This window comes from Acipenser ruthenus, chromosome 36 (genome assembly GCF_902713425.1).
Source record: "Acipenser ruthenus chromosome 36, fAciRut3.2 maternal haplotype, whole genome shotgun sequence".
NCBI classification, from domain to species: domain Eukaryota; kingdom Metazoa; phylum Chordata; class Actinopteri; order Acipenseriformes; family Acipenseridae; genus Acipenser; species Acipenser ruthenus.
The window spans coordinates 4,235,701-4,262,898 of NC_081224.1; the positions used below are offsets into that span (position 1 = coordinate 4,235,701).

The 27,198-nt window shown below is 47.5% G+C and overlaps 2 protein-coding genes across 8 annotated transcripts in view; one reads left to right on the forward strand and one right to left on the reverse strand.

Moving 5' to 3' along the window:
- LOC117965542 (regulator of G-protein signaling 5-like) overlaps window positions 1-27,198 on the forward strand; it is a 126,298-nt gene that overhangs the window by 82,723 nt on the left and 16,377 nt on the right. The window contains exon 3 of one of the 5 annotated variants that reach the window (XM_059008353.1): window positions 10,379-10,505. The exons of 3 other annotated variants lie outside the window; for them this stretch is intronic. The gene's annotated coding sequence lies outside the window, so the exon portion shown is untranslated. The remainder of the gene's footprint in view (window positions 1-10,378; window positions 10,506-27,198) is intronic. One more of the 5 variants, XM_059008354.1, reaches the window with a different exon arrangement.
- LOC117402040 (regulator of G-protein signaling 8-like) lies at window positions 6,956-26,309 on the reverse strand. 3 transcript variants are annotated; one of them, XM_059008346.1, is made up of 7 exons: window positions 25,753-26,301; window positions 19,464-19,864; window positions 19,030-19,097; window positions 11,247-11,360; window positions 10,398-10,459; window positions 9,674-9,840; window positions 7,355-9,352 (listed from the first exon to the last, which is right to left on the reverse strand). In XM_059008346.1, the coding sequence occupies exons 2-7, from the start codon at window positions 19,683-19,685 to the stop codon at window positions 9,179-9,181; spliced, it is 807 nt and encodes a 268-aa protein (XP_058864329.1). In that variant the 5' UTR covers window positions 19,686-19,864; window positions 25,753-26,301; the 3' UTR covers window positions 7,355-9,178. The 3 variants fall into 3 exon arrangements, with proteins under 3 accessions (XP_058864330.1, XP_058864329.1, XP_058864331.1); XM_059008348.1 differs by having other exon boundaries at window positions 9,296-9,380; window positions 25,753-26,309; XM_059008347.1 differs by lacking the exon at window positions 11,247-11,360 and having other exon boundaries at window positions 6,956-9,352; window positions 25,753-26,305.

A 27,198-nucleotide genomic window follows, 5' to 3' on the forward strand; every position in this document is an offset into this window, starting at 1 on the left:
GGGACGCTGACATTTTTACTAAAGTACTGCCGTACCGAAGCCGTAAAATCACAATGAAAATATGTTGGAAAACTAGCAAATGCAGCCGATTCGTCATGTACATGTGACCGTTCTTGAAATCTAACTCAAGAGCTGCCACGTTCTCGTTCTGTTGACATGGTGGTTGATTATGATGTCATTTAAGAACAAAAGAAAAATAAAACAAAATTAAAAACATGATGCCCTCTTATTTCATGAAAGCACAGAGAAGAATGGGACCCAATGTTCCATCTCAAATACTGTACCAGCTGGCTGACTGTCTGGCTGAGCTACAGTAATCCAAAGACCATCTGGGATAAAACGCTTGACTTATAACCTGAAATCTCAGAGTGCCTGTGTCCTGCGTGTTTCTGCGTGCATGTCTGCCTCTCTCTCGCTTTCCAGCCTCTCTTTTTGCCATGTCATGTTGCCGTGACATCCTGTCGAGATTACTGTAAATCCCTATGTTCTGTGTGTGTGTCAGGAATGTGTTTGTGTGTGTGTGCCTGTCTGTGTGTCTGTCTGTGTGTGTGTGTGTGTGTGTGTGACTCTGCGTGTCTGTCTGTAACAGAAATTTTTGAAAAGCATTTTCTGTTTTAATTATTTTTAGTTCTATATTTACAGTAGTCTTAAAAGGTTTAGAAACAACAAATGATTTACAGCAAGACTAGGGGTGGGGATTATAATCCCCATGTCTCATCACAGACCCCTTGCTTACTAAATACCCTGGTATCTCTGAATAGATAATCGTCTTCTCTTTACAAATATGCAAAATATTTGAATGAGCAAGACATCTCGCAAGTAGAACGGTCCCCTGAAATGTAGGAAAGCAGCACCACTGGGGACAGGGAGTTTGTTACTGGATATCTTCACTGAGATACGTCTCACTAAATATCTTGGTATCCCTGAATAGAAAATCATCTCCTCTTTAAAAACATGCAGGACATTTTAATGAACAGTCTGTCCCCCAAATATAATCCACTTACAACCAATGTGCCTGTGACATGTTTCTGGTTAAGGACTGCCAAGGACAACTCTGCATTGAATATTGTAGGGAACTGAACACACGTTTCAGATGCACTGGACTGCTCGCTCCCTCTAGTGGAGACTCCTACACTAGCAACCTGGGGTCAATGGCTATGTTGTTTGCAACGACTTTTGGCTCCCAGATTGGAACGTTCTTTTTTTTAGAATTCTGATTTCACCATACCGTCATTGTGTAGATGGTCTTTATGCTTGACATCAGAAATATTAGAATAACCCCTCTTATTAATTATCATAAAATGACAGTGTCAATGTCAAAATAAATAAGGACAGGGGCAAGTGGATTTTCTTTCAGTAATAGTAGTGCTGCTATCATAGTGTGCTCCCTCTATTTGTGTTGTAAACATAGCCATTGATGTAAGCAGTGGCAGCCCTTACCATGTATAAACAACAAATGGACCTCATTGTGTTTGTATTGCATGTAGCAATGTTATTAAATGGACCTCATTGTGTTTGTATTGCATGTAGCAATGTTATTAAATGGACCTCATTGTGTTTGTATTGCATGTAGCAATGTTATTAAATGGACCTCATTGTGTTTGTATTGCATGTAGCAATGTTATTAAATGGACCTCATTGTGTTTGTATTGCATGTAGCAATGTTATTAAATGGACCTCATTGTGTTTGTATTGCATGTAGCAATGTTATTAAATGGACCTCATTGTGTTGGTATTGCATGTAGCAATGTTATTAAATGGACCTCATTGTGTTTGTATTGCATGTAGCAATGTTATTAAATGGACCTCATTGTGTTTGTATTGCATGTAGCAATGTTATTAAATGGACCTCATTGTGTTTGTATTGCATGTAGCAATGTTATTAAATGGACCTCATTGTGTTGGTATTGCATGTAGCAATGTTATTAAATGGACCTCATTGTGTTTGTATTGCATGTAGCAATGTTATTAAATGGACCTCATTGTGTTTGTATTGCATGTAGCAATGTTATTAAATGGGTCTAGGGTTATGAACGGACGTAGGGAATGTACTCATAAAGATTTAACTCACGAGTTACTTAAAGAATGTTTTTTCAAAGTCACATTTTTTAATCAATAAATCCAGTTTGATATTCCTGAAACTGTGCCAGAGTATCGACAGTTTCATTAACAGCAGTAAAGAACAGCTTCAGAAACATCAAACTGGATTTATTAAACTTATTAGAGAAGGAGAGTTCAAAAACAGGCCAGCACTGTATCCCAGGAGAATTAGGATCCAACAGGATACTCATCAATCACTAGAAGTACTTCATAAAGAAATAAAGTAATTGATAAACTGAAAACTCACTATTTTAATAATTAGCTACAACGTTTCGGCTTTAGATCCTTAACAATATGACAAGACAACATTCCCCAGAAAATTCTTTATTTAATGTCATGCCTAAAAAAGAAAGTATTCACAACATGGTGCACATGTCCCAATGGACAGCACTATTCCATAGAGAGGGGTCTGCTTAGCACTATTCCATAGAGAGGGGTCTGCTTAGCACTATTCCATAGAGAGAGGACTTCTCAGCACTATTCCATAGAGAGGGGTCTGCTTAGCACTATTCCATAGAGAGATGTCTGCTTAGCACTATTCCATATGGAGGTCTGCTTAGCACTATTCTATAGACAGAGGTCTTCTCAGCACTATTCCATAGAGAGGTCTGCTTAGCACTATTCCATAGAGAGTGGTCGGCTTAGCACTATTCCATAGAGAGATGTCTGCTTAGCACTATTCCACAGAGAGAGAGGTCTGCTTAGCACTATTCCATAGGGAGGTCTGCGTAGCACTATTTCATTGGGAGGTCTGCTTAGCACTATTCCATAAAGAGAGAGGTCTGCTTAGCACTATTCCATAGGGAGAGAGGTCTGCTTAGCACTATTCCATAGGGAGGTCTGCTTAGCACTATTCCATAGAGAGGGGTCTGCTTAGCGCTATTCCATAGAGAGGGGTCTGCTTAGCACTATTCCATAGAGAGAGGACTTCTCAGCACTATTCCATAGAGAGGGGTCTGCTTAGCACTATTCCATAGAGAGATGTCGGCTTCGCACTATTCCATAGAGAGATGTCTGCTTAGAACTATTCCATAGAGAGACGTCTGCTTAGCACTATTCCATAGAGAGGGGTCTGCTTAGCACTATTCCATAGAGAGGGGTCTGCTTAGCACTATTCCATAGAGAGACGTCTGCTTAGCACTATTCCATAGGGAGGTCTGCTTAGCACTATTCCATAGAGAGGGGTCTGCTTAGAACTATTCCATAGAGAGGGGTCTGCTTAGCACTATTCCATAGAGAGGGGTCTGCTTAGAACTATTCCATAGAGAGGGGTCTGCTTAGCACTATTCCATAGAGAGGGGTCTGCTTAGAACTATTCCATAGAGAGGGGTCTGCTTAGCACTATTCCATAGAGAGGGGTCTGCTTAGCACTATTCCATAGAGAGGGGTCTGCTTAGAACTATTCCATAGAGAGGGGTCTGCTTAGAACTATTCCATAGAGAGGGGTCTGCTTAGCACTATTCCATAGAGAGGGGTCTGCTTAGCACTATTCCATAGAGAGGGGTCTGCTTAGCACTATTCCATAGAGAGATGTCTGCTTAGAACTATTCCATAGGGAGGTCTGCTTAGCACTATTCCATACGGAGAGAGGTCTGCTTAGCACTATCCATAGAGAGGTCTGCTTAGCACTATTCCATAGGGAGGTCTGCTTAGCACTATTCCATACGGAGAGAGGTCTGCTTAGCACTATCCATAGAGAGGTCTGCTTAGCACTATTCCATAGGGAGGTCTGCTTAGCACTATTCCATACGGAGAGAGGTCTGCTTAGCACTATCCATAGAGAGAGGTCTGCTTAGCACTATTCCATAGAGACGGGTCTGCTTAGCATTATTCCATAGAGAGGTCTGCGTAGCACTATTCCATAGAGAGAGGTCTGCCCTCCAAAGCATACTACCAAATGACTGCAATGTATATACTAAATACCTTTATAAAAATCTGCAGCGGTCAATTTATACAGTAAGTTTACAGTTTTCCACCATGAATTTCCCAGGGTTGTACCTTGCATTTAATGTAGTTTTGCCATGTTTTTTTAATATACTTTACCATGCCCCTGATTTACATGGCAAACCAGGATAAACTATGGTAAATGCATAGTTTAACCATAGGAAAAGCATGGGGGAAAACTGCAAGAATACTGTGCTCGACATTTACAAGGGTTCAGTTACAGTACAAATATATTTGTTTACTTGGTAGCTTGGTTTTGTACCTGTTGTTTATAACAAAATTGATGCTAAATAGGTATAGTTGTTGAAACACTGTATTAGTTGCAGCAAAAGTATCATCTCTAACTGAATGAAAGTCATTTGCTACAATTGTACGCAGCGTTTTTAGTGGTCAAAAACTGCTTGTACTGAGATCTTTGTAACTTGAATATAGTTGAAGAGATCTGTCAGAACCAGTCCGTACCAGAACATACAATCACACCACACACAAAGAAAGGGACTGTCGTAAAACTGATAATGGATAAAAGGTTATAAAATTGTAAAATAATGCTGCTGTTTTTTTTATGTTTCTCTTGTTTTGTTTGTTTTGTTCTGTGGCCCTGTGGCGGAGTGTCCCGCCCCTTTGTTTATTATTTATTTTATATTATGATTTATGTTTATATTATTGCGAAAGCCGATTGTTATTTGTTATTGTTTTATATTTTAAAACCTCGTGAGGATGCGTGACTGATCAGCTACTGATTATTTAACTAGCTGACAGTCACGCATCCTTACTAAACTCGTGCAGACTGTGGCCGAGGGGTAATAAGATAATTAACAGCTAGTTAACCCCTCGGCCAGAATATAAAAGCCTGCAGCTGTCTGCGCAAGGGGGGAGAGGCGAGACGTGCTTTGTGGAGAGAAAAACAATTGCTATATTTAAATATACTTGTTTCGTTATTGTTTGTTTGGCCAACGTGCCCTTTTGTTTTGTGGTGTTTTGTGTTTGTTTAAATCTTTTGTTTGATTATTTAATAACATAGCTGAGCGCCATAGCGCTCAGTTTCACACCCGCCCATTCATTGTTTATGTGTTGCTCCTTCCTGGTCCGTCACGTCATCACTGCAGCCACTCTGCCACATATGGTGTCCTGCGTGGGATAAACACCTCCAGGAGCCGGACCAGGAAAGCAAAGTGCGTTTTTTTTATTTGTTTTTTTGAAAAGCGGTTTTTTTTGGAGGGGAAAAAAAAAAAAAAATAATGGGAAGAAAAAGGGGAAGGGAGAGGAACGTCCAGCCCCCACAACAGAGGGACAGTGGAAGCAAGATGGTGGACCCTAAGCTCCGGCCATGGGATCTCGCATGGTGGGTACAGAGGGAGGACACCACGGAGGAGGAGGAGTGGTGTACATACTGCCATCGATTTGGGCATGAAGAGGAAAGCTGCCCAGAGATCGACAGGGACACAGATGAGGAAAGGGATGAGCCCGAAGTCCCGTTGTGTCCAGCGCCCAGAAGGGGGAGAGGTAAGCTGCAGCAGCAACAGCAGGAGGAGGTCGGGGATGACAGTTGGGAGGTTTTTCTAAAGAACCTTGCGGTGGAGTTATGCCCTGGCTGTGGGGGCATTTGGGCACACGTTCGCCATATCCAGCGCCCAGAAGGGGGGAGCCCGTGCATCCAGCGCCCAGAAGGGGGGAGCCCGTGCATCCAGCGCCCAGAAGGGGGGAGCCCGTGCATCCAGCGCCCAGAAGGGAGGAGCCCGTGCATCCAGCGCCCAGAAGGGAGGAGCCCGTGCATCCAGCGCCCAGACGCGGGGAGCCCATGCATCCAGCGCCCAGAAGGGGGGAGCCCGTGCATCCAGCGCCCAGACGGGGGGAGCCCGTGCATCCAGCGCCCAGACGGGGGGGAGCCCGTGCATCCAGCGCCCAGACGGGGGGGAGCCCGTGCATCCAGCGCCCAGACGGGGGGGAGCCCGTGCATCCAGCGCCCAGACGGGGGGGAGCCCGTGCATCCAGCGCCCAGACGGGGGGGAGCCCGTGCATCCAGCGCCCAGACGGGGGGGAGCCCGTGCATCCAGCGCCCAGACGGGGGGGAGCCCGTGCATCCAGCGCCCAGACGGGGGGGAGCCCGTGCATCCAGCGCCCAGACGGGGGGGAGCCCGTGCATCCAGCGCCCAGACGGGGGGGAGCCCGTGCATCCAGCGCCCAGACGGGGGGGAGCCCGTGCATCCAGCGCCCAGACGGGGGGGAGCCCGTGCATCCAGCGCCCAGACGGGGGGGAGCCCGTGCATCCAGCGCCCAGAAGGGGGGAGCCCGTGCATCCAGCGCCCAGAAGGGGGGAGCCCGTGCATCCAGCGCCCAGAAGGGGGGAGGCCCACAGGTCCAAAACCTAGGCCTCCAGCAACAGAGGAAGAATACCTGCTGCCTCTGCCTCCTCCACCTCCACCGCTTCCACCAGCAGGAGCTGCCTCTGCCTCCGCCACCTCCACCGCTACCACCACCAGGGGCAGAGCAGCGGGAGCTGCCTCTGCCCCCTCCACCGATAGGAGCAGAGCAGCAGGAGCTGCCTCTGTCTCCGCCACCTCCACCAGCAGAGGGTGAGTACCTGCTTGTTCCATCTCAACCGCCGTGGGAGGACTGCTTGCCCCTCCCACCTCCACCAGCAGAGGGTGATTACCTGCTTGTTCCATCTCAACCGCCGTGGGAGGACTGCTTGCCCCTCCCACCTCCACCAGCAGAGGGTGAATACCTGCTGGTTCCATCTCAACCGCCGTGGGAGGACTGCTTGCCCCTCCCACCTCCACCAGCAGAGGGTGATTACCTGCTTGTTCCATCTCAACCGCCGTGGGAGGACTGCTTGCCCCTCCCACCTCCACCAGCAGAGGGTGAATACCTGCTGGTTCCGTCTCCACCGCCGTGGGAGGACTGCTTGCCCCTCCCACCTCCACCAACAGAGGGTGAATACCTGCTGGTTCCACCTCCACCGCCATGGGAAGGACTGCCCAAGGATGCCTGCCTCGCACCGCCCAAGGATGCCTGCCTCGCACCGCCCAAGGATGCCTGCCATGCATCGCCCGGGGAGTCCGCTGCTGCCGTCGTCTCCCGAGGGTCCGCTGCTGCGGTCGCCGCCTGGGGTCGCCACCGGCTCTGCTTTGCCTGGGAAGCTGCCAGCTATGAAGATGGGGGGTGAGGTCAGGAGACCAGCTCCCCCCGCAGCAGTTTCGCTGCAGGAAATTCGGTGGCTGGAGCCCCAGAAGAGGGAGCTGCTGGCTACAGAGAGTGGGGGGGAAGGTCAGGAGACCACCCCCACAGGCCGCCAGATGGCCGCAAGTTTGCTTTGGTCAGCCTGGCCACTACAGCTGTTGGGGTGGGAGGAGGACCTTCCATCGTGGCCGGCACCTTTGGCCCGTTGCTGCCCCTGTTCCTGGGCCGGGACTATGAACCGGGACTTTGGGGACTGAGGGGGGAGGTGGCCTTTTAAGGCCATGTGTGCTGCGCACAAGGGGGGGCATGTGTGGCGGAGTGTCCCGCCCCTTTACCCCTTTGTTTATTATTTATTTTATCTTATGATTTATGTTTATATTATGACGAAAGCCAATTGTTATTTGTTATTGTTTTATATTTTAAAACCTCGGAGGATGCGTGACTGATCAGCTACTGATTTTTTTTTTTTTTTAAATTTCTATAAATTTAGTCGTTGCCAATTATTTTTATTATTTTCTCCCAATTTAGAATGGCCAGTTATTTTTTAAGCTCAGCTCACCGCTGCCTCCCCTGCGCTGACTCGGGAGGGTGAAGACGAACACACACTGTCCTCCGACGCGTGTGCCGTCAGCCGACCGCTTTTTTCACACTGCGGACTCACCATGCAGCCACCCAAGAGCTACAGCGTCGGAGGACAACGCAGCTCTCGGGCAGCTTACAGGCAAGCCCGCAGGCACCCGGCTATGGAATAGCCTGGACTTGAACTCGCGATGTCCAGGCTATAGAGCGCATTCTGCACTCCACATGGAGCGTGTTTACTGGATGCGCCACTCGGGAACCACAGCTACTGATTATTTAACCAGCTGACAGTCACGCATCCTTACTAAAGTCATGCAGACTGTGGCCGAGGGGTAATAAGATAATTAACAGCTAGTTAACCCCTCGGCCAGAATATAAAAGCCTGCAGCTGTCTGCGCAAGGGGGGAGAGACGAGACGTGCTTTGTGGAGAGAAAAACAATTGCTATATTTAAATATACTTGTTTCGTTATTGTTTGTTTGGCCAACGTGCCCTTTTGTTTTGTGGTGTTTTGTGTTTGTTTAAATCTTTTGCTTTATTATTTAATAAAATAGCTGAGTGCCGTAGCTCCTTTCTGGTCCGTGATGTCATCACTGCAACAACCACTCTGCCACAGGCCCACTTTCCTAAAACTTTACGTATTTTCGGTTCACAGATTGTTTTTCAAGAGCCCGGAGTCTCATTGAAAGAAGCTGAAAGAGCGCTCATGTCCTTGTCGTGTTTCTTCTTGATGCGTGTTGTAGTTCACAGTATTACTAGCATTCTCTGTCCTTGTAGCTACTTCAGTATTACGGCATCTACCCATTGACAATGGCAATTGACTTAACCACAGCTAGCAATGTTATAATAATACAGTACAGAGATGACTATCCAGAAGTCTCATCAGCCAGATTTCCCAATTTCTTCATTGGTTTAAAACAGTTTCTTAAATGGCTGCGTTGCACTTTTAAAGCACTTTTAAACACTTTTGGCGCTTTCAGTAGTTTTCAGAAGATAAGCAAGACTGCTCACACTCCCATTGTGTGGTTACTTGACTTTGTACTGTAATGTACTGCTTGGTTTCAGACTGCTGGCAGTATTTTCTGCAAACATGGTACTTCTCACCTGTACTGGGGAGGGTTACACTATGGTATACTGGCTGTACTTGCAGGTTAAACATGATGCTGAGAGCTTTGAGGCCACAGAGGTGCTTTAAAGTTACAAGTCTTTGACGTAGAGACTGCAGTGCAGATCCTTTAGCTCAGCAGTTCCAAGTCTTTGTGAATTCATTTATTGCCACAACAACAAACAATAGAGGTGAGGGGTCACGGGGCAGCTGAGTGGCTTGTGGATTTGGGTTTTGAGGTTTTGCTTCTTTCTCACTCCCTCCCTCCTCTCTATCTCTCCCCTTGCTTCACAAGGTCCAGGTAGATCTTTGACTTGAGGAATCGCGGGTACGAATCCTTCTCCATGAGGCTGTAGACCCGCGTTTGCGCCGCGTCGAAGCAGCTTCTCGTGGGCTGAGCCAGGCTGTGCATGATAGCCTCGCGGGTTTCAGAGTCCAGGTTAATCTGCAAGAAGGAAACTGGGAATTTTTATCTGAAAGTGAAAAAACACCATTACAAAGAACTTAAGACTACTCTCAAGTTCCTCAGTTAAAAGTCACAGTTGTTTTATCTGGTTTGGTAACTTTATTGGGTTTGTTTCTCCTCTCTGAAAAACAATTGCCAATGATGAATTGGAGTAAACAGCTTTGAGAATTTAGCCCAGAGTCTTACTGTAGAATATCGACACAGCTGTACGTAGATGTAAATTTAATAAATAGGTTCAGGTCCAGTTTGTAGATTTTGTATTTTTCTTCACAGGAGCAGTGTTGTTTATTTTTTTCTCACCTCTTTGGGAGCCTGTATTCCGATGTAGTCCGAGAATATTTTCCGGGCTTTGGGAATGACGTTTGTGGCTGGCTTGGTGCCGCGGTAATCCTGGCAGGCCAGCCAGAACTCTATATTCTCTTCACTGAACTCGGAGCGCAAGAACGAGCGGAATGCCGCCACCCCATCTGAGAGAGGAGATGAGATAGTGAGAGAGAGATAGAGAGGGAAAGAGGAGGGGAGGATAGGTGGGAGAGAGGAGATGAGAGTGAGAGTGAGAGAGAGGGGAGAGGAGGTAGAGAGGGGATAGTGAGAGGGCGATGAGAGTGGAGATATAGGGAGACAGGATATAAGAGGGGAGAGAGATTGGGATGAGATAGTGGGAGGGAGGAGATGGAGATAATGAGAGGAGGAGGGAGGAGATGAGAAGAGATAGAGAGGGAGACCGGATATAGGAGGGGAGGGAGAGTGGGACGAGATAGTGGGAGAGAGGAGATAGAGATAATGAGAGGAGGATGGAGGAGATAGAGAGGGAGACAGGATATGAGAGGGGAGGAGAGAATACGATGTTAGAAAAGCAGGAGCTGCCTGACTGAGAAAGCCTTCCAGGTTGTTGACTCTCTGAACTACCCAGAGCAGTTTGTCGTTTCTTCCAGCTTTTTTACAAATAGTTTTTTTCTTTCACCATTCATTTATATTATGCCATTTTTTTTTTTTTTTTGTAAGACAGGGTGTTGTCACTCACAGTGATGGGACAGGAGCACCTCGAGTGATCGACTCCATTCCAGCGCCTCCAGTGAGGTCGGCCTGCAAGAGAAACAGGGGTCACTGCCGTGAACAGATACTGCACAGGGTGGGGACAAGGGTCACTGCCATCAACAGATACTGCACAGGATGGGGACAGGGGTCACTGCCGTGAACAGATACTGCACAGGATGGGGACAGGGGGCACTGCCGTGAACAGATACTGCACAGGATGGGGACAGGGGGCACTGCCGTGAACAGATACTGCACAGGGTGGGGACAAGGGTCACTGCGGTGAACAGATACTGCACAGGGTGGGGAGGGGTCACTGCCATCAACAGATACTGCACAGGGACAGGGGTCACTGCGGTGAACAGATACTGCACAGGGTGGGGAGGGGTCACTGCCATCAACAGATACTGCACAGGGTAGGGAGGAGGGCTGCTGAATTCTGTTTCATTTCCTAAATCTTTACACTTTAGGATTAAACATGGTTAAACGTTTCAGTTTTAACACATTGTGAATTTTTGTAACCAATCAGAAAGGCCATCATGAGAAGCTCTCCATTAGAGAGCTTTTATGATGCAACATTAATGAGGGTGAGACTAGACAAGGAGAGTGGGAGAGGGGTGCTGCTGCCCAAGAGGAGAGGAATGAGTGCTGCCTTTTTCTTTCTTTCATTTTACAGTACTTTCTCTTTTTGTTTTTAATTTGTTTATGTAGATTCTGTCGTGGTTAAACGTTTCAAATGCATTGTCATTGACATTCTGAGTGCAAGAGTTCTGTACACTGTCAGAGAAATAAGTGTCGTTGCTGCAAAGGGGACTGTTAATAAAATGTTAATGCTCACTTGTCATCCTTGTCTGGCTTCTCAGAGCTACCCTCGCTGGATGTGTTCTGGTCGCTGCAGGACTGGTCAGGTTTCTGAAGCAGAAAACTCAGCCTATTCTTCACCTCTTTAGTGCTGGAGCGAGAGAGAGAATGAAAGGAGGAGTGGATAGAGATGAAAGAGAGAGAGTGTAAAGCTATGCAAGGTGTTTCTTGAGTTTGATTCAGTATCCTCCATCCTACTGGTGTAGTCGAGGGTAAACTTGGATAAACTGAGTTTATCACTTCTCATTTAAGAAATAAAGTGTTTACTCGCTCCTGTCCTGTCCTGCGATAAGCAAATCCTGGCTATTCCAAGGGTTAACGCAAAGGCACATTCCAATTTATTATATGAAGTGACTCGGTCATTTAAAGACAAGCAGAATCTCTTCCGATTTAACCTTTAACCCACAATTCTGCACGTCCACCACAACTGACATGCACGTAATCAGGGGCGTGGGAGCTGGGGGTGCGGCAGCCCCCCTGGCTTGAAGTACAGGGGTGCTGTGCACCTGCAGGTGCAATGATAAATCCTGATAGTTTCATGGATCTTATGATCTGTGTGTGTGCAGGTCACTGCTTCTTTATATTGCTTTGGAACACAAACGATAACAGCAATCAGCGCTGACAGTCACAACAGGGCGGATATTTTACAAATCACACCGTTGCAATCTCGTGAGAGTCGATTAGTTGTTGGAACGCATAGAAGCTAGCAAGTACAGTAGAATGCTTCTTGAAAATGTCCCAAAAAGAATATCAGATTCTTCAGCAGCACCACCTGCTAAAATCAACAAATGCTGCTAACCGGAGGTGCTGCTTTCTAGAGCAATACTAGTAAAAACACACGTATACAATGACATTCCCTCGTGACAAAAAATCAACAGCATCGCAAGTCAATCATTGGAACCTGCTGACTGTCCTTGTGTAAGACTACTGTAAATAAAATACAACTGTTATGTGTTTTTACAAGTGAACATTTCTAAATTGCAGTACTTAAGTGGATCACAGCATTATAATCTACTTTTCTGGAAGCCAGCACTCCTCTCTGCGCTGGTTATGTGTGGTGAAGTGTTGCCCTGCCTTTGCTAGACCAGCTGTGTTGTGTTGTGTTGTGTGGTGAAGTGTTGCCCTACCCTTGCTAGACCAGCTGTGTTGTGTTGTGATGTGTGGTGAAGTGTTGCCCTGCCCTTGCTAGACTAGCTGTGTTAGTCGGAAGTCGGCCATCTAGAAAGGGGGCGGAGCAACAGTACACTAAATCATACACTAAAGGAAACGATGTGGTAGCCGCGGATTGGAGGAACGGTTGCACTAGTTAACCAAGGGTCATGCTTGACGGTACAAAAGGGGACGTAGCGAAGTGATCTGTTCCTTTTGTATGGTTAAATTGAACCGGAAGGAGAACGTGAATCGTAATCGTGAGTGTTTTATTGTTTTGTCGTGTCTAAGGAACCACTTTGTTATTAGACAGCTGAACGATCCGGAGCTGTCGCCAAAGGCCAGCACTTACCCGGACAACGCTGCACCAATTGTTTCACGAATAAACTGCATTTATACCACGAGCACTGTATCACTCACTGTGGGCTTGTGTTTGTGTTACGTGTGGGAGTTAAAAGATCGGAACTATTATTATTTCGGGACCAACCCGTGGATGAAAACAGAGCAATACACGCCACTGTATTGCCTGTTATCATTGTTATTATTTACTGTCTTTGTGTCATCAGACCAATTGGAATGCAAATAAAATATCATTGCACCTGGTTTAGCTGTGTTTATCTGTTTATTGATCACCGCTGCATTCCTGCACCTGCACACTGTTAACCACTTTGCCACAGCAACACAGAACTGTGTACAATCCTTGGGGACCAGGATTAGGGAGGAAATACACTGAGATGTTTTGTATTCACGCTAGATTTGCTCCAAGCGTTTTATGGTAAGCATGTTGTAAACACTGTTGCAAGGTCCATGGTTAAAGCATTTGTTTTACTGAAATACAGAAACAGGTGTTGATGCTGGCTTTGTTTAATTAACACGTTTAACATAATAGCAACTGAATGCACGGCTTACATGGGTTACAGGGTTACATGGGTTACAGTTTTGTTCAATGGCTTTCAGCACTCCCACTATGAAAATTGTTCCAGTGCCTCTGCACACCAGCCACAGTTGTTGTTTTACCACTACACCACTGCTCCATCTCCACCCTTCTTCTATCTGACCTTTAATGAGGAGTCCTGACCAGGTGCTGTGGCCAATCAGAGGCCGTCAATGCTCATGTGTAACGGGTATAGAAAACAGGGTCAAACAACAACGCGTGATTTCATTTTAATTTGTAGCTAGACTACTTATAAGTAGTTTAATGGGTTCTTCGCAAATTCTGAAAAAGCAGATTTGTAACTACATGGCACAGGGTCGCAGAGATGACACAGACCCCAGATTTAAAATAAATATTGTTTTATTATTGTGCAGGAATTTCATTGCAGCAGTTAAAATAAATAGTGTTCTGGTCCTTATTTAAGACAACAGTTATACATGACACACAGTAGCAGCACGAGAGGTTAGCAGCTGGCTGGGGAGCGAGTGGAGAGAGAGAGGTATAAGAGGAGAGGGGGAGAGAGTGGACAGAGTAGAGAATAGAGAGGGTAGAGTGAAGAGAGGATGGAGGGGGAAGGAATGGAGTGAGTACAGTGGAGAGAGTACGAGAGAGAGTACAGGGGAGAGAGTACGAGAGAGAGTACAGGGGAGAGAGTGGTTTGAGCAGAGGTGGAGACATTTTTGGTAAAAAGGGGAGGGGAGGTGTTCACATGGTTCCATCCACTCCGCTCCCCCTGCTGGTTTTGCACCTGTTTTGGATCCTGAGTCAGTCGGTATCTGGTGCTTTGCATTTTCTCTTTGGAGAACTGCTGCTTTTGAAATGGAAATGCTCTTGCTGATTGGAAGGGTCATCCTTGTGAATGAGCCTCACAGCTCTCCTCTGTGTGGATGTGTTTGTGTGTGTTCTTCTCAAGGAAATGCATTTCAATAAAGAAAGAAATAGCGAAGCTAACAGTCAGTTACCATGAGAATGCTGTCCAATCAACAGGGTTGCGGTTTAAAAAAAAAAAAAAAAAAAAATTGGTTTAAAGTTTGGATTCCTGGGCAGGATAATGAGTGATCAAGCCAAAAGTTTTTATAATTTTCTTGTAGAGATTTGGAATTCTAAAGTTTTCTCATTGAATTGAATAATAAAATGCACAGGCATGTTTTCAGGTGCATTTCGACAATAGTTTACACATTGATTGTTCTTGTTTTTGAGTATTATTATTATTATTATTATTATTATTTATTTCTTAGCAGACGCCCTTATCCAGGGCGACTTACAATCGCAAGCAAATACAAATACATTCAAGTGTTACAATACAAGTCATACAATAAGAGCAAGAAATACAATAATTTTTTTCAAGTGTGACAAACCACAATTCAATAATACAGCAGATAATAGTGAAAGTTACATCAGGGTATGATTAAATAGTGATAGTTACATCAGGATGTGATTAAATACAAAGTACTACAGGTTAAACACTTGGCAGATTACAGTATTCTGAAGTACAGGATTAAATGCAGTAAAATAGGGGGCAGATAAGAGCAAAATAAAGCACGTTTACATGAAGGGTGATAGTGTCCCAGGATACAAACAGAGGAGTTCTACAGGTGCTCTTTGAAGAGGTGAGTCTTAAGGAGGCGCCGGAATGTGGTCAGGGACTGGGCAGTCCTGACATCTGTAGGAAGGTCATTCCACCACTGCGGAGCAAGGGTGGAGAAGGAGCGGGCTCTGGAGGCAGGGGAGCGTAGTGGAGGTAGAGCTAGTCTTCTAGTGCAGGCGGAGCGGAGAGGTCGAGTGGGGGTGTAGGGAGAGATGAGGGTCTGGAGGTAGCTGGGTGCAGTCTGGTCAAGGCATCTGTAGGCTAGTACAAGAGTCTTGAACTGGATGCGAGCGGTGATCGGGAGCCAGTGGAGTGAGCGGAGTAGTGGAGTAGCGTGGGCGAAGCGAGGCAGAGAGAACACCAGGCGGGAAGCAGAGTTCTGGATGAGCTGGAGCGGACGGGTGGCGGACGCAGGGAGGCCAGCCAGGAGGGAGTTGCAGTAGTCTAGGCGGGAGAGTACCAGGGCCTGGACAAGGAGCTGGGTAGCATAGTTGGTGAGGAAGGGTCGGATTCTTCGGATGTTGCTCAGGAAGAATCGGCAAGTGCGTGCCAGAGTGGAGATGTGCTGGGAATAAGAGAGGCAGGGGTCCAGGGTGACTCCAAGGTTCTTAGCGGAGGAAGAGGGAGAGAGTGTGGTAGATTCCAGAGGAACAGAGATAGAGAGATCAGAGGAGGGGGAGGAGGAGGGAAAGAAAAGGAGGTCAGATTTAGAGAGGTTGAGTTTGAGGTGATGCGAGTGCATCCAGGAGGAAATAGCAGACAGACAGGTAGAGATACGGGAGGAGATGGTGGAGTCAGAGGTGGGGAAGGAGAGGAAAATCTGAGCATCATCAGCATAGAAATGGTATGAGAAACCATAGGATGCGATGAGGGGGCCCAGGGAGCGGGTGTAGAGAGAGAACAGGAGAGGACCCAAGACTGACCCTTGGGGGACTCCAGTTAAGAGAGGGTGAGGTGTGGAGGTTGCTCCACGCCAGGTTACCTGGTAAGTGCGGTTGGAGAGGTAGGAGGAGAACCAGGCCAGAGCAGTGCCAGAGATCCCCAGGTCAGCAAGAGATGATAGTAGAATAGAGTGATCAACAGTGTCAAAGGCAGCAGAGAGGTCGAGGAGAATTAGGACAGAGGAGAGAGGCAGCTCGGGCACACTTAAGTGAGTTGGTGACAGACAGGAGGGCGGTTTCAGTGGAGTGAGCAGAGCGGAAGCCAGATTGGAGAGGGTCAAGCAGAGAGTGGTTGGACAGGAAAGCAGAGAGCTGGCGGTGTACAGTCCGCTCGAGGGTTTTGGAGAGGAAGGGTAGGAGGGAGACAGGACGGTAGCTCTGGAGGGAGGTGGGGTCGAGGGTAGGTTTTTTGAGGAGGGGAGTGATAGAGGCTTTTTTGAAGGCAGAGGGAAAGATGCCAGAAAGTAGAGAGGTGTTGAGGAGGGAGGAGATGAAGGGGAGTAGAGCAGGAGCAGCAGCTGGAAAGAGGTGAGTGGGGAGGGGGTCCAAGGCACACGTGGTGGGTTTGTGACCCTGGAGCAGGGAGGAGAGGTCAGAGTCTGAGAGGGGCTAGAAGGTGGAGAGGGAGGGCGAGTTAGTAGGGGATGTAGTGGGTGTAGGGGTTGGAGCAGGAGGGGGTGCGGGGGAGGGAGAGGTGTTAAAGAGTTTGCGGATATCTGAGATTTTAGAAGAGAAGAAGGAGGCAAAGTCGTCAGGGGAGATAGAGGAGGGAGGAGGAGGGGGGGAGGGTTTAGGAGGGAGGAGAAGGTAGAGAATAGTTTACGTGGGTTGTTAGTGGAGGCTTGGATTACAGATTGGAAATAAGCACATTTAGCAGAGGAGAGAGTAGAGGAGAAGGAGGAGAGGAGAGTGCGGTAAAGGTCTAGGGCAGCAGGGAGTTTGGTTCTCTTCCATTTCTTTTCAGCAGATCGCAGTGTGATTCTTGCCGAGCGGAGCACAGAGGAGAGCCAGGGATGGGGAGGGGAGGGGCAAGCAGGTCGGGAGGTGAGGGGACAGAGGGAGTCGAGGGAGGAGGTGAGTGAGGAGAAGAGGGTGGAGGTAGCAGAGTCTACGGAGAGTTGTGAAAAGGAGTCGACAGGAGGGAGGTGAGAGAGAGCAGTGGAGGCAAGGACAGAGGGGGAGAGAGAGCGGAGGTTACGGCGAGAGGTGACAGTGGTGGTAGGAGGAGCAGGGAGAGGGGGGAGAGATGAAATAGTGATCAGAGAGGTCCAGGGGGGTGACAGAGAGGTTGGAGGGGCAGCAGGCCCTGGAGAAGGTGAGGTCCAGTTGACGGCCAGCTTTGTGGGTAGGAGGGGACGGAGAGAGACAGAAGTCGAAGGAGTGAAGGAGAGGGAGGAATCCAGCAGAGTGGCTGGGGTTGGAGAGATGGATGTTGAAGTCACCCAACAGGACAGTCGGGGTAGACAGAGAGGGGAGGGAGGAGAGTAGATAGTCGAGTTCATCCAGAAAGTGAGTGAGAGGCCCAGGGGGGCGGTACAGAACAATGAGCAGGAGTTGACAGGGAGAGGTTAGTTGGACTGCATGAAATTCAAAGGTACTGACAGAGAGGGAGGTGAGATCGGAGGGGACAGAAAAGAGTAAGGAGGGAGAGAGGAGAAGACCCGTCCCACCTCCCCGTCCAGTGAGACGCGGGGTATGGGACAGGACGTAGAGAGAGGACAGGGCAGCAGGAGTAACAGTGTTATCAGGGGACAGCCAGGTTTCAGTAAGAGCAAGGAAATCGAGCGAGAGGTGGGAGGCAAAGGCAGAGATGAAATCAGCTTTGTTAGCAGACGAGTGACAGTTCCAGAGTGCACCAGAGAGTGTGCGGGAGGGGGGGAGAGGCAGAGAAATGAGGTTAGAGGGGTTGGAGGAGCAGCAGCGGAGGGAGGGCAGAGGACGAGGACGGGAGGACAGAACAGGGATGTGAGAGACAGTCATAGCAGGACAAGCAAGACAAAAGGCACAGTAGGAGCAGTGGGGTGGAGGATACAGGATCAATACATAGTCCTCAATGTATTGATTATGCTCAATTAAGACCTGCCAGCTATTCAAAAAGGAAACTGGTTTCTGATTGTATCTCTGCTGCTTTAGGGACCAAAATTACCATACGCTAACCCGTCCAGCTGAGCCTGACTCTGTTGCTATAAGGGTGTCTCCTTGTGAGCACTTTTGGGTGGACAGCAGGATCCCGAGGCGATGCTGAGTGTTTATGTTCTAAAACAGGGAGACAGTGGTTTGTTTGTTTGTTTGTTTGTTTGGTTTCTGTTATGAAACGGAGACACTCTGGTTTGTTTGTTTTGTTTCTGTTATGAAACTGGGAGACACTGGTTTGTTTGTTTTGTTTCTGTTATGAAACGAGGAGACAGTCTGGTTTGTTTGTTTCGTTTCTGTTATGAAACTGGGAGACACTGGTTTGTTTGTTTGTTTGTTTCGTTCCGTTTCTGTTATGAAATGGGGAGACACACTGGTTTGTTTCATTTCTGTTATGAAACGGGAAGACGCTGGTTTGTATGTTTCATTTCTGTTGTGAAACGGGAAGACAGTCTGGTTTGTTTCGTTTCTGTTATGAAACGGGGAGACAGTCTGGTTTGTTTGTTTCGTTTCTGTTATGAAACAGGGAGACACTGGTTTGTTTCGTTTCTGTTATGAAACGGGGAGACAGTCTGGTTTGTTTGTTTGTTTTGTTTATGAAACGAGGAGACACTGGTTTGTTTCTTTTCTGTTATGAAACGAGGAGACACTGGTTTGTTTGTTTCGTTTCTGTTATGAAACGAGGAGACACTGGTTTGTTTGTTTCGTTTCTGTTATGAAACGAGGAGACACTGGTTTGTTTCCTTTCTGTTATGAAACGAGGAGACACTGGTTTGTTTCTTTTCTGTTATGAAACGAGGAGACACTGGTTTGTTTCCTTTCTGTTATGAAACGAGGAGACACTGGTTTGTTTCTTTTCTGTTATGAAACGAGGAGACACTGGTTTGTTTCCTTTCTGTTATGAAACGAGGAGACACTGGTTTGTTTCTTTTCTGTTATGAAACGAGGAGACACTGGTTTGTTTTTCGTTTCTGATATGAAATGGGGGACACTGGTTTGTTTCATTTGTACTCACATGGTGCTGTTTCTTTTCTTCTCATTGGACTTCACTGTGCTCTTGGATGAGTTAGTGCTGTCAATCAGCTGGAGACAGACAGACAGACAGACAGACAGATGTAAAACAATGATCAATGATTAGTTCAGTGGTCTGATGTAGGCCATCCATGTTTGTTTTATTTATATTATTTAAAATTGAACTAGAAGGAAATTACATCAATACGTAAAACGGAATTTGAGGAGTGCAGATTTAGAAACTCACTCTAGCCCTGCTGCACCCAGACCTGGTTTTCAGAACTGCCCTTGCTTAGGTAGTGTATATTACTAAAATGATTAGGAGGCAGGACTGGGTTCTAACCCTGCTCAAACTCATTGAGGGGAGCTCTGAACCCCAGGACTGTGTGCAGGGGCTGTTGTGCACAGCAGGATGGTTTCAGAAGAGGGGGTACTCACCAGTGTGGAGGTCTGGAAGGTGTTGAAGGCAGGGTCCTGCTTGGGCGGGGCTTGGTTCTGGGTTTCAGGCAGCGAGCTGACAGAGATTTCCTGGTACACAAGATCCTGTGACATCAGCGCTTCTTGTGAAAGCACCCGAGACTCCTGCCCCCCCGGCGCCCCCCCAGCCCTCGCGGCGCCATGACGACGTAACAGGAAGCAGTCACACAGTCCCGATGACATCACTGTGATGACTTCACTGCTTCAGCCAGACAACGTGGGCTTTGATCCGCGAATCCCGCTACCTCTCTCTTTTAAGTGCCTCTGTGTGTTGTCACTCGTCTCTCTGAGACGGGACTGGGATTGGAAAGTGTCCCATCGTGTACCCCTCTCTCCGGGAGAGTCCTGTGCCACTCTCTGCCCTGCCAGGGTAGGAAGCGAGCAAAGTGTGAGATTCCGTTTCGGTTCCAACAACTTTAATGCAAAACTAAGTTTAAAAAAAGCTAAATATATAAACATATAAAACACAAAGTCACCCAGTTCAGTGACGTATTCAAAATATTTATTTTCAAACTATTAACGCCGTTGCCAAAATCTAATAAACAAAGTAAACGCCATGTTCTTAAATTTAAGAATCTACCCTATCCCCTTTGATCACTGCATGTATAATTGTACCATGTTAAGTTTCCTATCTGTGGTATTCATTATAATGTATACAGTGCATGTTTTGGCAAGGAGACTTTTCTTACCCCTTAAACAGTTTTAAAAACTTTCAAAAAATGTTATTTAAAAAATCTTGACCAAAGGGTTTATGAAAGTAGTTTCCCATTCTTATACTTCAAATCTAAACTACTCTGCTTTACCATTACAGGCCTGTGCTCTTCCTTGATCTCACTGTGCTTTTGCATTGCTTTACCGCTTCTGCTTGTATCATGGTAAACCACAGTAAACCTTCATAAGATTTAGCGTGCACACAGGGCTGTCAAATAACCAGTGCCTGCCAAAGATGAAATGAGGACCACAGGAGCGACCCTGGGGCCTCAGCAGAGCTGAACCTGCACAGAAAACCTTTACAAAGATGAAATGAGGACCACAGGAGCGACCCTGGGGCCTCAGCAGAGCTGAACCTGCACAGAAAACCTTTACAAAGATGAAATGAGGACCACAGGAGCGACCCTGGGGTCTGAGCAGAGCTGAACCTGCACAGAAAACCTTTACAAAGATGAAATGAGGACCACAGGAGCGACCCTGGGGTCTGAGCAGAGCTGAACCTGCACAGAAAACCTTTACAAAGATGAAATGAGGACCACAGGAGCGACCCTGGGGCCTCAGCAGAGCTGAACCTGCACAGAAAACCTTTACAAAGATGAAATGAGGACCACAGGAGCGACCCTGGGGCCTCAGCAGAGCTGAACCTGCACAGAAAACCTTTACAAAGATGAAATGAGGACCACAGGAGCGACCCTGGGGCCTCAGCAGAGCTGAACCTGCACAGAAAACCTTTACAAAGATGAAATGAGGACCACAGGAGCGACCCTGGGGCCTCAGCAGAGCTGAACCTGCACAGAAAACCTTTACAAAGATGAAATGAGGACCACAGGAGCGACCCTGGGGCCTCAGCAGAGCTGAACCTGCACAGAAAACCTTTACAAAGATGAAATGAGGACCACAGGAGCGACCCTGGGGTCTGAGCAGAGCTGAACCTGCACAGAAAACCTTTACAAAGATGAAATGAGGACCACAGGAGCGACCCTGGGGTCTGAGCAGAGCTGAACCTGCACAGAAAACCTTTACAAAGATGAAATGAGGACCACAGGAGCGACCCTGGGGCCTCAGCAGAGCTGAACCTGCACAGAAAACCTTTACAAAGATGAAATGAGGACCACAGGAGCGACCCTGGGGTCTGAGCAGAGCTGAACCTGCACAGAAAACCTTTACAAAGATGAAATGAGGACCACAGGAGCGACCCTGGGGCCTCAGCAGAGCTGAACCTGCACAGAAAACCTTTACAAAGATGAAATGAGGACCACAGGAGCGACCCTGGGGCCTCAGCAGAGCTGAACCTGCACAGAAAACCTTTACAAAGATGAAATGAGGACCACAGGAGCGACCCTGGGGCCTCAGCAGAGCTGAACCTGCACAGAAAACCTTTACAAAGATGAAATGAGGACCACAGGAGCGACCCTGGGGCCTCAGCAGAGCTGAACCTGCACAGAAAACCTTTACAAAGATGAAATGAGGACCACAGGAGCGACCCTGGGGCCTCAGCAGAGCTGAACCTGCACAGAAAACCTTTACAAAGATGAAATGAGGACCACAGGAGCGACCCTGGGGCCTCAGCAGAGCTGAACCTGCACAGAAAACCTTTACAAAGATGAAATGAGGACCACAGGAGCGACCCTGGGGTCTGAGCAGAGCTGAACCTGCACAGAAAACCTTTACAAAGATGAAATGAGGACCACAGGAGCGACCCTGGGGTCTGAGCAGAGCTGAACCTGCACAGAAAACCTTTACAAAGATGAAATGAGGACCACAGGAGCGACCCTGGGGCCTCAGCAGAGCTGAACCTGCACAGAAAACCTTTACAAAGATGAAATGAGGACCACAGGAGCGACCCTGGGGCCTCAGCAGAGCTGAACCTGCACAGAAAACCTTTACAAAGATGAAATGAGGACCACAGGAGCGACCCTGGGGCCTGAGCAGAGCTGAACCTGCACAGAAAACCTTTACAAAGATGAAATGAGGACCACAGGAGCGACCCTGGGGCCTCAGCAGAGCTGAACCTGCACAGAAAACCTTTACAAAGATGAAATGAGGACCACAGGAGCGACCCTGGGGCCTCAGCAGAGCTGAACCTGCACAGAAAACCTTTACAAAGATGAAATGAGGACCACAGGAGCGACCCTGGGGCCTCAGCAGAGCTGAACCTGCACAGAAAACCTTTACAAAGATGAAATGAGGACCACAGGAGCGACCCTGGGGCCTCAGCAGAGCTGAACCTGCACAGAAAACCTTTACAAAGATGAAATGAGGACCACAGGAGCGACCCTGGGGCCTCAGCAGAGCTGAACCTGCACAGAAAACCTTTACAAAGATGAAATGAGGACCACAGGAGCGACCCTGGGGTCTGAGCAGAGCTGAACCTGCACAGAAAACCTTTACAAAGATGAAATGAGGACCACAGGAGCGACCCTGGGGCCTCAGCAGAGCTGAACCTGCACAGAAAACCTTTACAAAGATGAAATGAGGACCACAGGAGCGACCCTGGGGCCTCAGCAGAGCTGAACCTGCACAGAAAACCTTTACAAAGATGAAATGAGGACCACAGGAGCGACCCTGGGGCCTCAGCAGAGCTGAACCTGCACAGAAAACCTTTACAAAGATGAAATGAGGACCACAGGAGCGACCCTGGGGCCTCAGCAGAGCTGAACCTGCACAGAAAACCTTTACAAAGATGAAATGAGGACCACAGGAGCGACCCTGGGGTCTGAGCAGAGCTGAACCTGCACAGAAAACCTTTACAAAGATGAAATGAGGACCACAGGAGCGACCCTGGGGCCTCAGCAGAGCTGAACCTGCACAGAAAACCTTTACAAAGATGAAATGAGGACCACAGGAGCGACCCTGGGGCCTCAGCAGAGCTGAACCTGCACAGAAAACCTTTACAAAGATGAAATGAGGACCACAGGAGCGACCCTGGGGCCTCAGCAGAGCTGAACCTGCACAGAAAACCTTTACAAAGATGAAATGAGGACCACAGGAGCGACCCTGGGGCCTCAGCAGAGCTGAACCTGCACAGAAAACCTTTACAAAGATGAAATGAGGACCACAGGAGCGACCCTGGGGCCTGAGCAGAGCTGAACCTGCACAGAAAACCTTTACAAAGATGAAATGAGGACCACAGGAGCGACCCTGGGGCCTCAGCAGAGCTGAACCTGCACAGAAAACCTTTACAGAGATGAAATGAGGACCACAGGAGCGACCCTGGGATCTGAGCAGAGCTGAACCTGCACAGAAAACCTTTACAAAGATGAAATGAGGACCACAGGAGCGACCCTGGGGCCTCAGCAGAGCTGAACCTGCACAGAAAACCTTTACAAAGATGAAATGAGGACCACAGGAGCGACCCTGGGGCCTGAGCAGAGCTGAACCTGCACAGAAAACCTTTACAAAGATGAAATGAGGACCACAGGAGCGACCCTGGGGCCTGAGCAGAGCTGAACCTGCACAGAAAACCTTTACAAAGATGAAATGAGGACCACAGGAGCGACCCTGGGGTCTGAGCAGAGCTGAACCTGCACAGAAAACCTTTACAAAGATGAAATGAGGACCACAGGAGCGACCCTGGGGCCTCAGCAGAGCTGAACCTGCACAGAAAACCTTTACAAAGATGAAATGAGGACCACAGGAGCGACCCTGGGGCCTCAGCAGAGCTGAACCTGCACAGAAAACCTTTACAAAGATGAAATGAGGACCACAGGAGCGACCCTGGGGCCTCAGCAGAGCTGAACCTGCACAGAAAACCTTTACAAAGATGAAATGAGGACCACAGGAGCGACCCTGGGGCCTGAGCAGAGCTGAACCTGCACAGAAAACCTTTACAAAGATGAAATGAGGACCACAGGAGCGACCCTGGGGCCTGAGCAGAGCTGAACCTGCACAGAAAACCTTTACAGAGATGAAATGAGGACCACAGGAGCGACCCTGGGGTCTGAGCAGAGCTGAACCTGCACAGAAAACCTTTACAAAGATGAAATGAGGACCACAGGAGCGACCCTGGGGCCTCAGCAGAGCTGAACCTGCACAGAAAACCTTTACAAAGATGAAATGAGGACCACAGGAGCGACCCTGGGGCCTCAGCAGAGCTGAACCTGCACAGAAAACCTTTACAAAGATGAAATGAGGACCACAGGAGCGACCCTGGGGCCTGAGCAGAGCTGAACCTGCACAGAAAACCTTTACAAAGATGAAATGAGGACCACAGGAGCGACCCTGGGGCCTCAGCAGAGCTGAACCTGCACAGAAAACCTTTACAAAGATGAAATGAGGACCACAGGAGCGACCCTGGGGCCTCAGCAGAGCTGAACCTGCACAGAAAACCTTTACAAAGATGAAATGAGGACCACAGGAGCGACCCTGGGGTCTGAGCAGAGCTGAACCTGCACAGAAAACCTTTACAAAGATGAAATGAGGACCACAGGAGCGACCCTGGGGCCTCAGCAGAGCTGAACCTGCACAGAAAACCTTTACAAAGATGAAATGAGGACCACAGGAGCGACCCTGGGGCCTCAGCAGAGCTGAACCTGCACAGAAAACCTTTACAAAGATGAAATGAGGACCACAGGAGCGACCCTGGGGCCTCAGCAGAGCTGAACCTGCACAGAAAACCTTTACAAAGATGAAATGAGGACCACAGGAGCGACCCTGGGGTCTGAGCAGAGCTGAACCTGCACAGAAAACCTTTACAAAGATGAAATGAGGACCACAGGAGCGACCCTGGGGCCTCAGCAGAGCTGAACCTGCACAGAAAACCTTTACAAAGATGAAATGAGGACCACAGGAGCGACCCTGGGGCCTCAGCAGAGCTGAACCTGCACAGAAAACCTTTACAAAGATGAAATGAGGACCACAGGAGCGACCCTGGGGCCTCAGCAGAGCTGAACCTGCACAGAAAACCTTTACAAAGATGAAATGAGGACCACAGGAGCGACCCTGGGGCCTCAGCAGAGCTGAACCTGCACAGAAAACCTTTACAAAGATGAAATGAGGACCACAGGAGCGACCCTGGGGCCTCAGCAGAGCTGAACCTGCACAGAAAACCTTTACAAAGATGAAATGAGGACCACAGGAGCGACCCTGGGGCCTCAGCAGAGCTGAACCTGCACAGAAAACCTTTACAAAGATGAAATGAGGACCACAGGAGCGACCCTGGGGCCTCAGCAGAGCAAGGTTGATGCTACAAGTAGAAGCTATCATAATATATACACGTTTAGAAATGCTACTGTATCGAGGCAGATCTGTTTATTAAAGTCGAGAGAGCTAAAGCTGTTACACAGACAGATAGACAGACAGACAAGGGGATGCCCTTTTCAGCAACCTTAAAACGAAATTAACCAACAATAAAAATGCACAGTTGCTAAACTTAGAAACACTAAAAGATACAAACTAAATTAAATGACAAACATTTGGATTAGGAGTCTGTCGGTAGACATAACATGCATAACTATTAAACACTCAGTTATGCTGACTTTAGAAATATTCAAAGAAAGGTACTGATTTAAATGATGAACTTTCTAAAAGATAAACATACCTTTTTTTTCTGTAGAAGGCCTGTTTTTCAGGGACGGATTTGAAATATTCTCTCTGATTCTTTACCAAAAAAGGTGTTTAATATCTAGAAGTTATATATTAATGCAAATAAAATATCGATTTCTTTGCTGATGATTAATTCTGAAGCCGAAAGCCGTGATGAGGTTAATTCAAGAAAGAAAAGCGAGTGAGAAGAACAGAAGGAGGGGGATGAGAGGGGAGGAGGGAGGAGAAGAGCATGGACCGGCTTAATAAAAAAGTGTTGTTTTAACCTTTTAAAATAGCAAAATCATCAAAAAGTTCAAAATATGGCCGTCCTGTTTAGTTGTGACTTGTCCCTTTTGAGAAGCTCCCAGATCCTTGAGGCTGAACTGTGAAGAAAGAGAAAGAAAGAAGCCAGAGTCTGCCCCTTGGTCTTTCTTTCATTTCTTTCTTTTTTCTTTTCGTATGTTCCTTCGTTCTTTTTTCTATTGTTTTTTTTTTATTTACCGTTTCCCAGGAAAATATAAATCCCCCTTTCTTTGTTTTTCCTTAAAAAAAAAAATCAACTCAGACATACACACAATAACACTCACACAGACAAAAAAAAATCCTCACTCTTAAAAATAACAACCAATCAGCATGCTCGATTGAGTCTTGGAAACGGTTACCCGTGACAACGCTCAAGCAAAGAGATGCAAAGCAATCTTCAGTTGGCCAATCAGAGAGCAGGAAAATAATAGGGGAGAAACCAGGAGGGGGGTGAGGGGTAATTCTGAGGGGGTCTGGGAAGAGTCCAGCGTTGTCACAGTAACACACCATTATGGGATTGTGTGTGAAAGGTTCCAGTGAACATGCAATCTTTATTAATGAGCACAAACACACACATTACACAACACAATAACAATACCGTGTCTGTCTTTCTGTCTGTCTGTCATAGAACTGCCTTGATTTCTCACAGTCCTCCCCACACTTTTACTCTTGCAGACGATTTGCATTGCATTTAAATGCAATCCGACAAAACTATTTTATACAAATATTTTGCGTAGGTACTGTTACGATGACCGTGTGTGTGCGCACTGGTTTAGATATGCAGGCTCAGGTCTGAAGCACAGAGCAGCTTCTGAGTATGTGAGTAGGTATCAGCTTCGATTACATAAGGTGTGTGTGTGTGTGTGTGGGGAGGTCTCAAAGGAATTACAAGGCAATGTTTTTTGTTTTGTTTTTTACAAAGAATCGGCTGTACCCTCATTATTAACTGGACTAGAGGGAGCACCCTTTCTCTTACAGAGTGAGGGAGGGAGGAAGCAGTTCAGTCTCCATGCCTCGAGCCTGCCCTGGACTGGAGGGAACATCCTTTCTCTTAGAGGGTGAGGGAGGGAGGGAGCAGTTCAGTCTTGATTGTTATCAGAACTTTCCCATTTCTGGTAGACTGTTTGCAATTGTGCTACTCCCTACAAATGTATAG

What these genes read in the sequence shown, in the direction of transcription:
- LOC117402040 (XM_059008346.1), bottom strand. Translation starts at nt 19,685, where the DNA reads ATGTCATCGGGACTGTGTGACTGCTTCCTGTTACGTCGTCATGGCGCC. An exon ending in CCTTCCAGACCTCCACACTG is followed by an intron (nt 19,098 to 19,463) that starts GTGAGTACCCCC and finishes GTCTGTCTCCAG; the next exon opens with CTGATTGACAGCACTAACTC. An exon ending in AAGAAAAGAAACAGCACCAT is followed by an intron (nt 11,361 to 19,029) that starts GTGAGTACAAAT and finishes CTCTCGCTCCAG; the next exon opens with CACTAAAGAGGTGAAGAATA.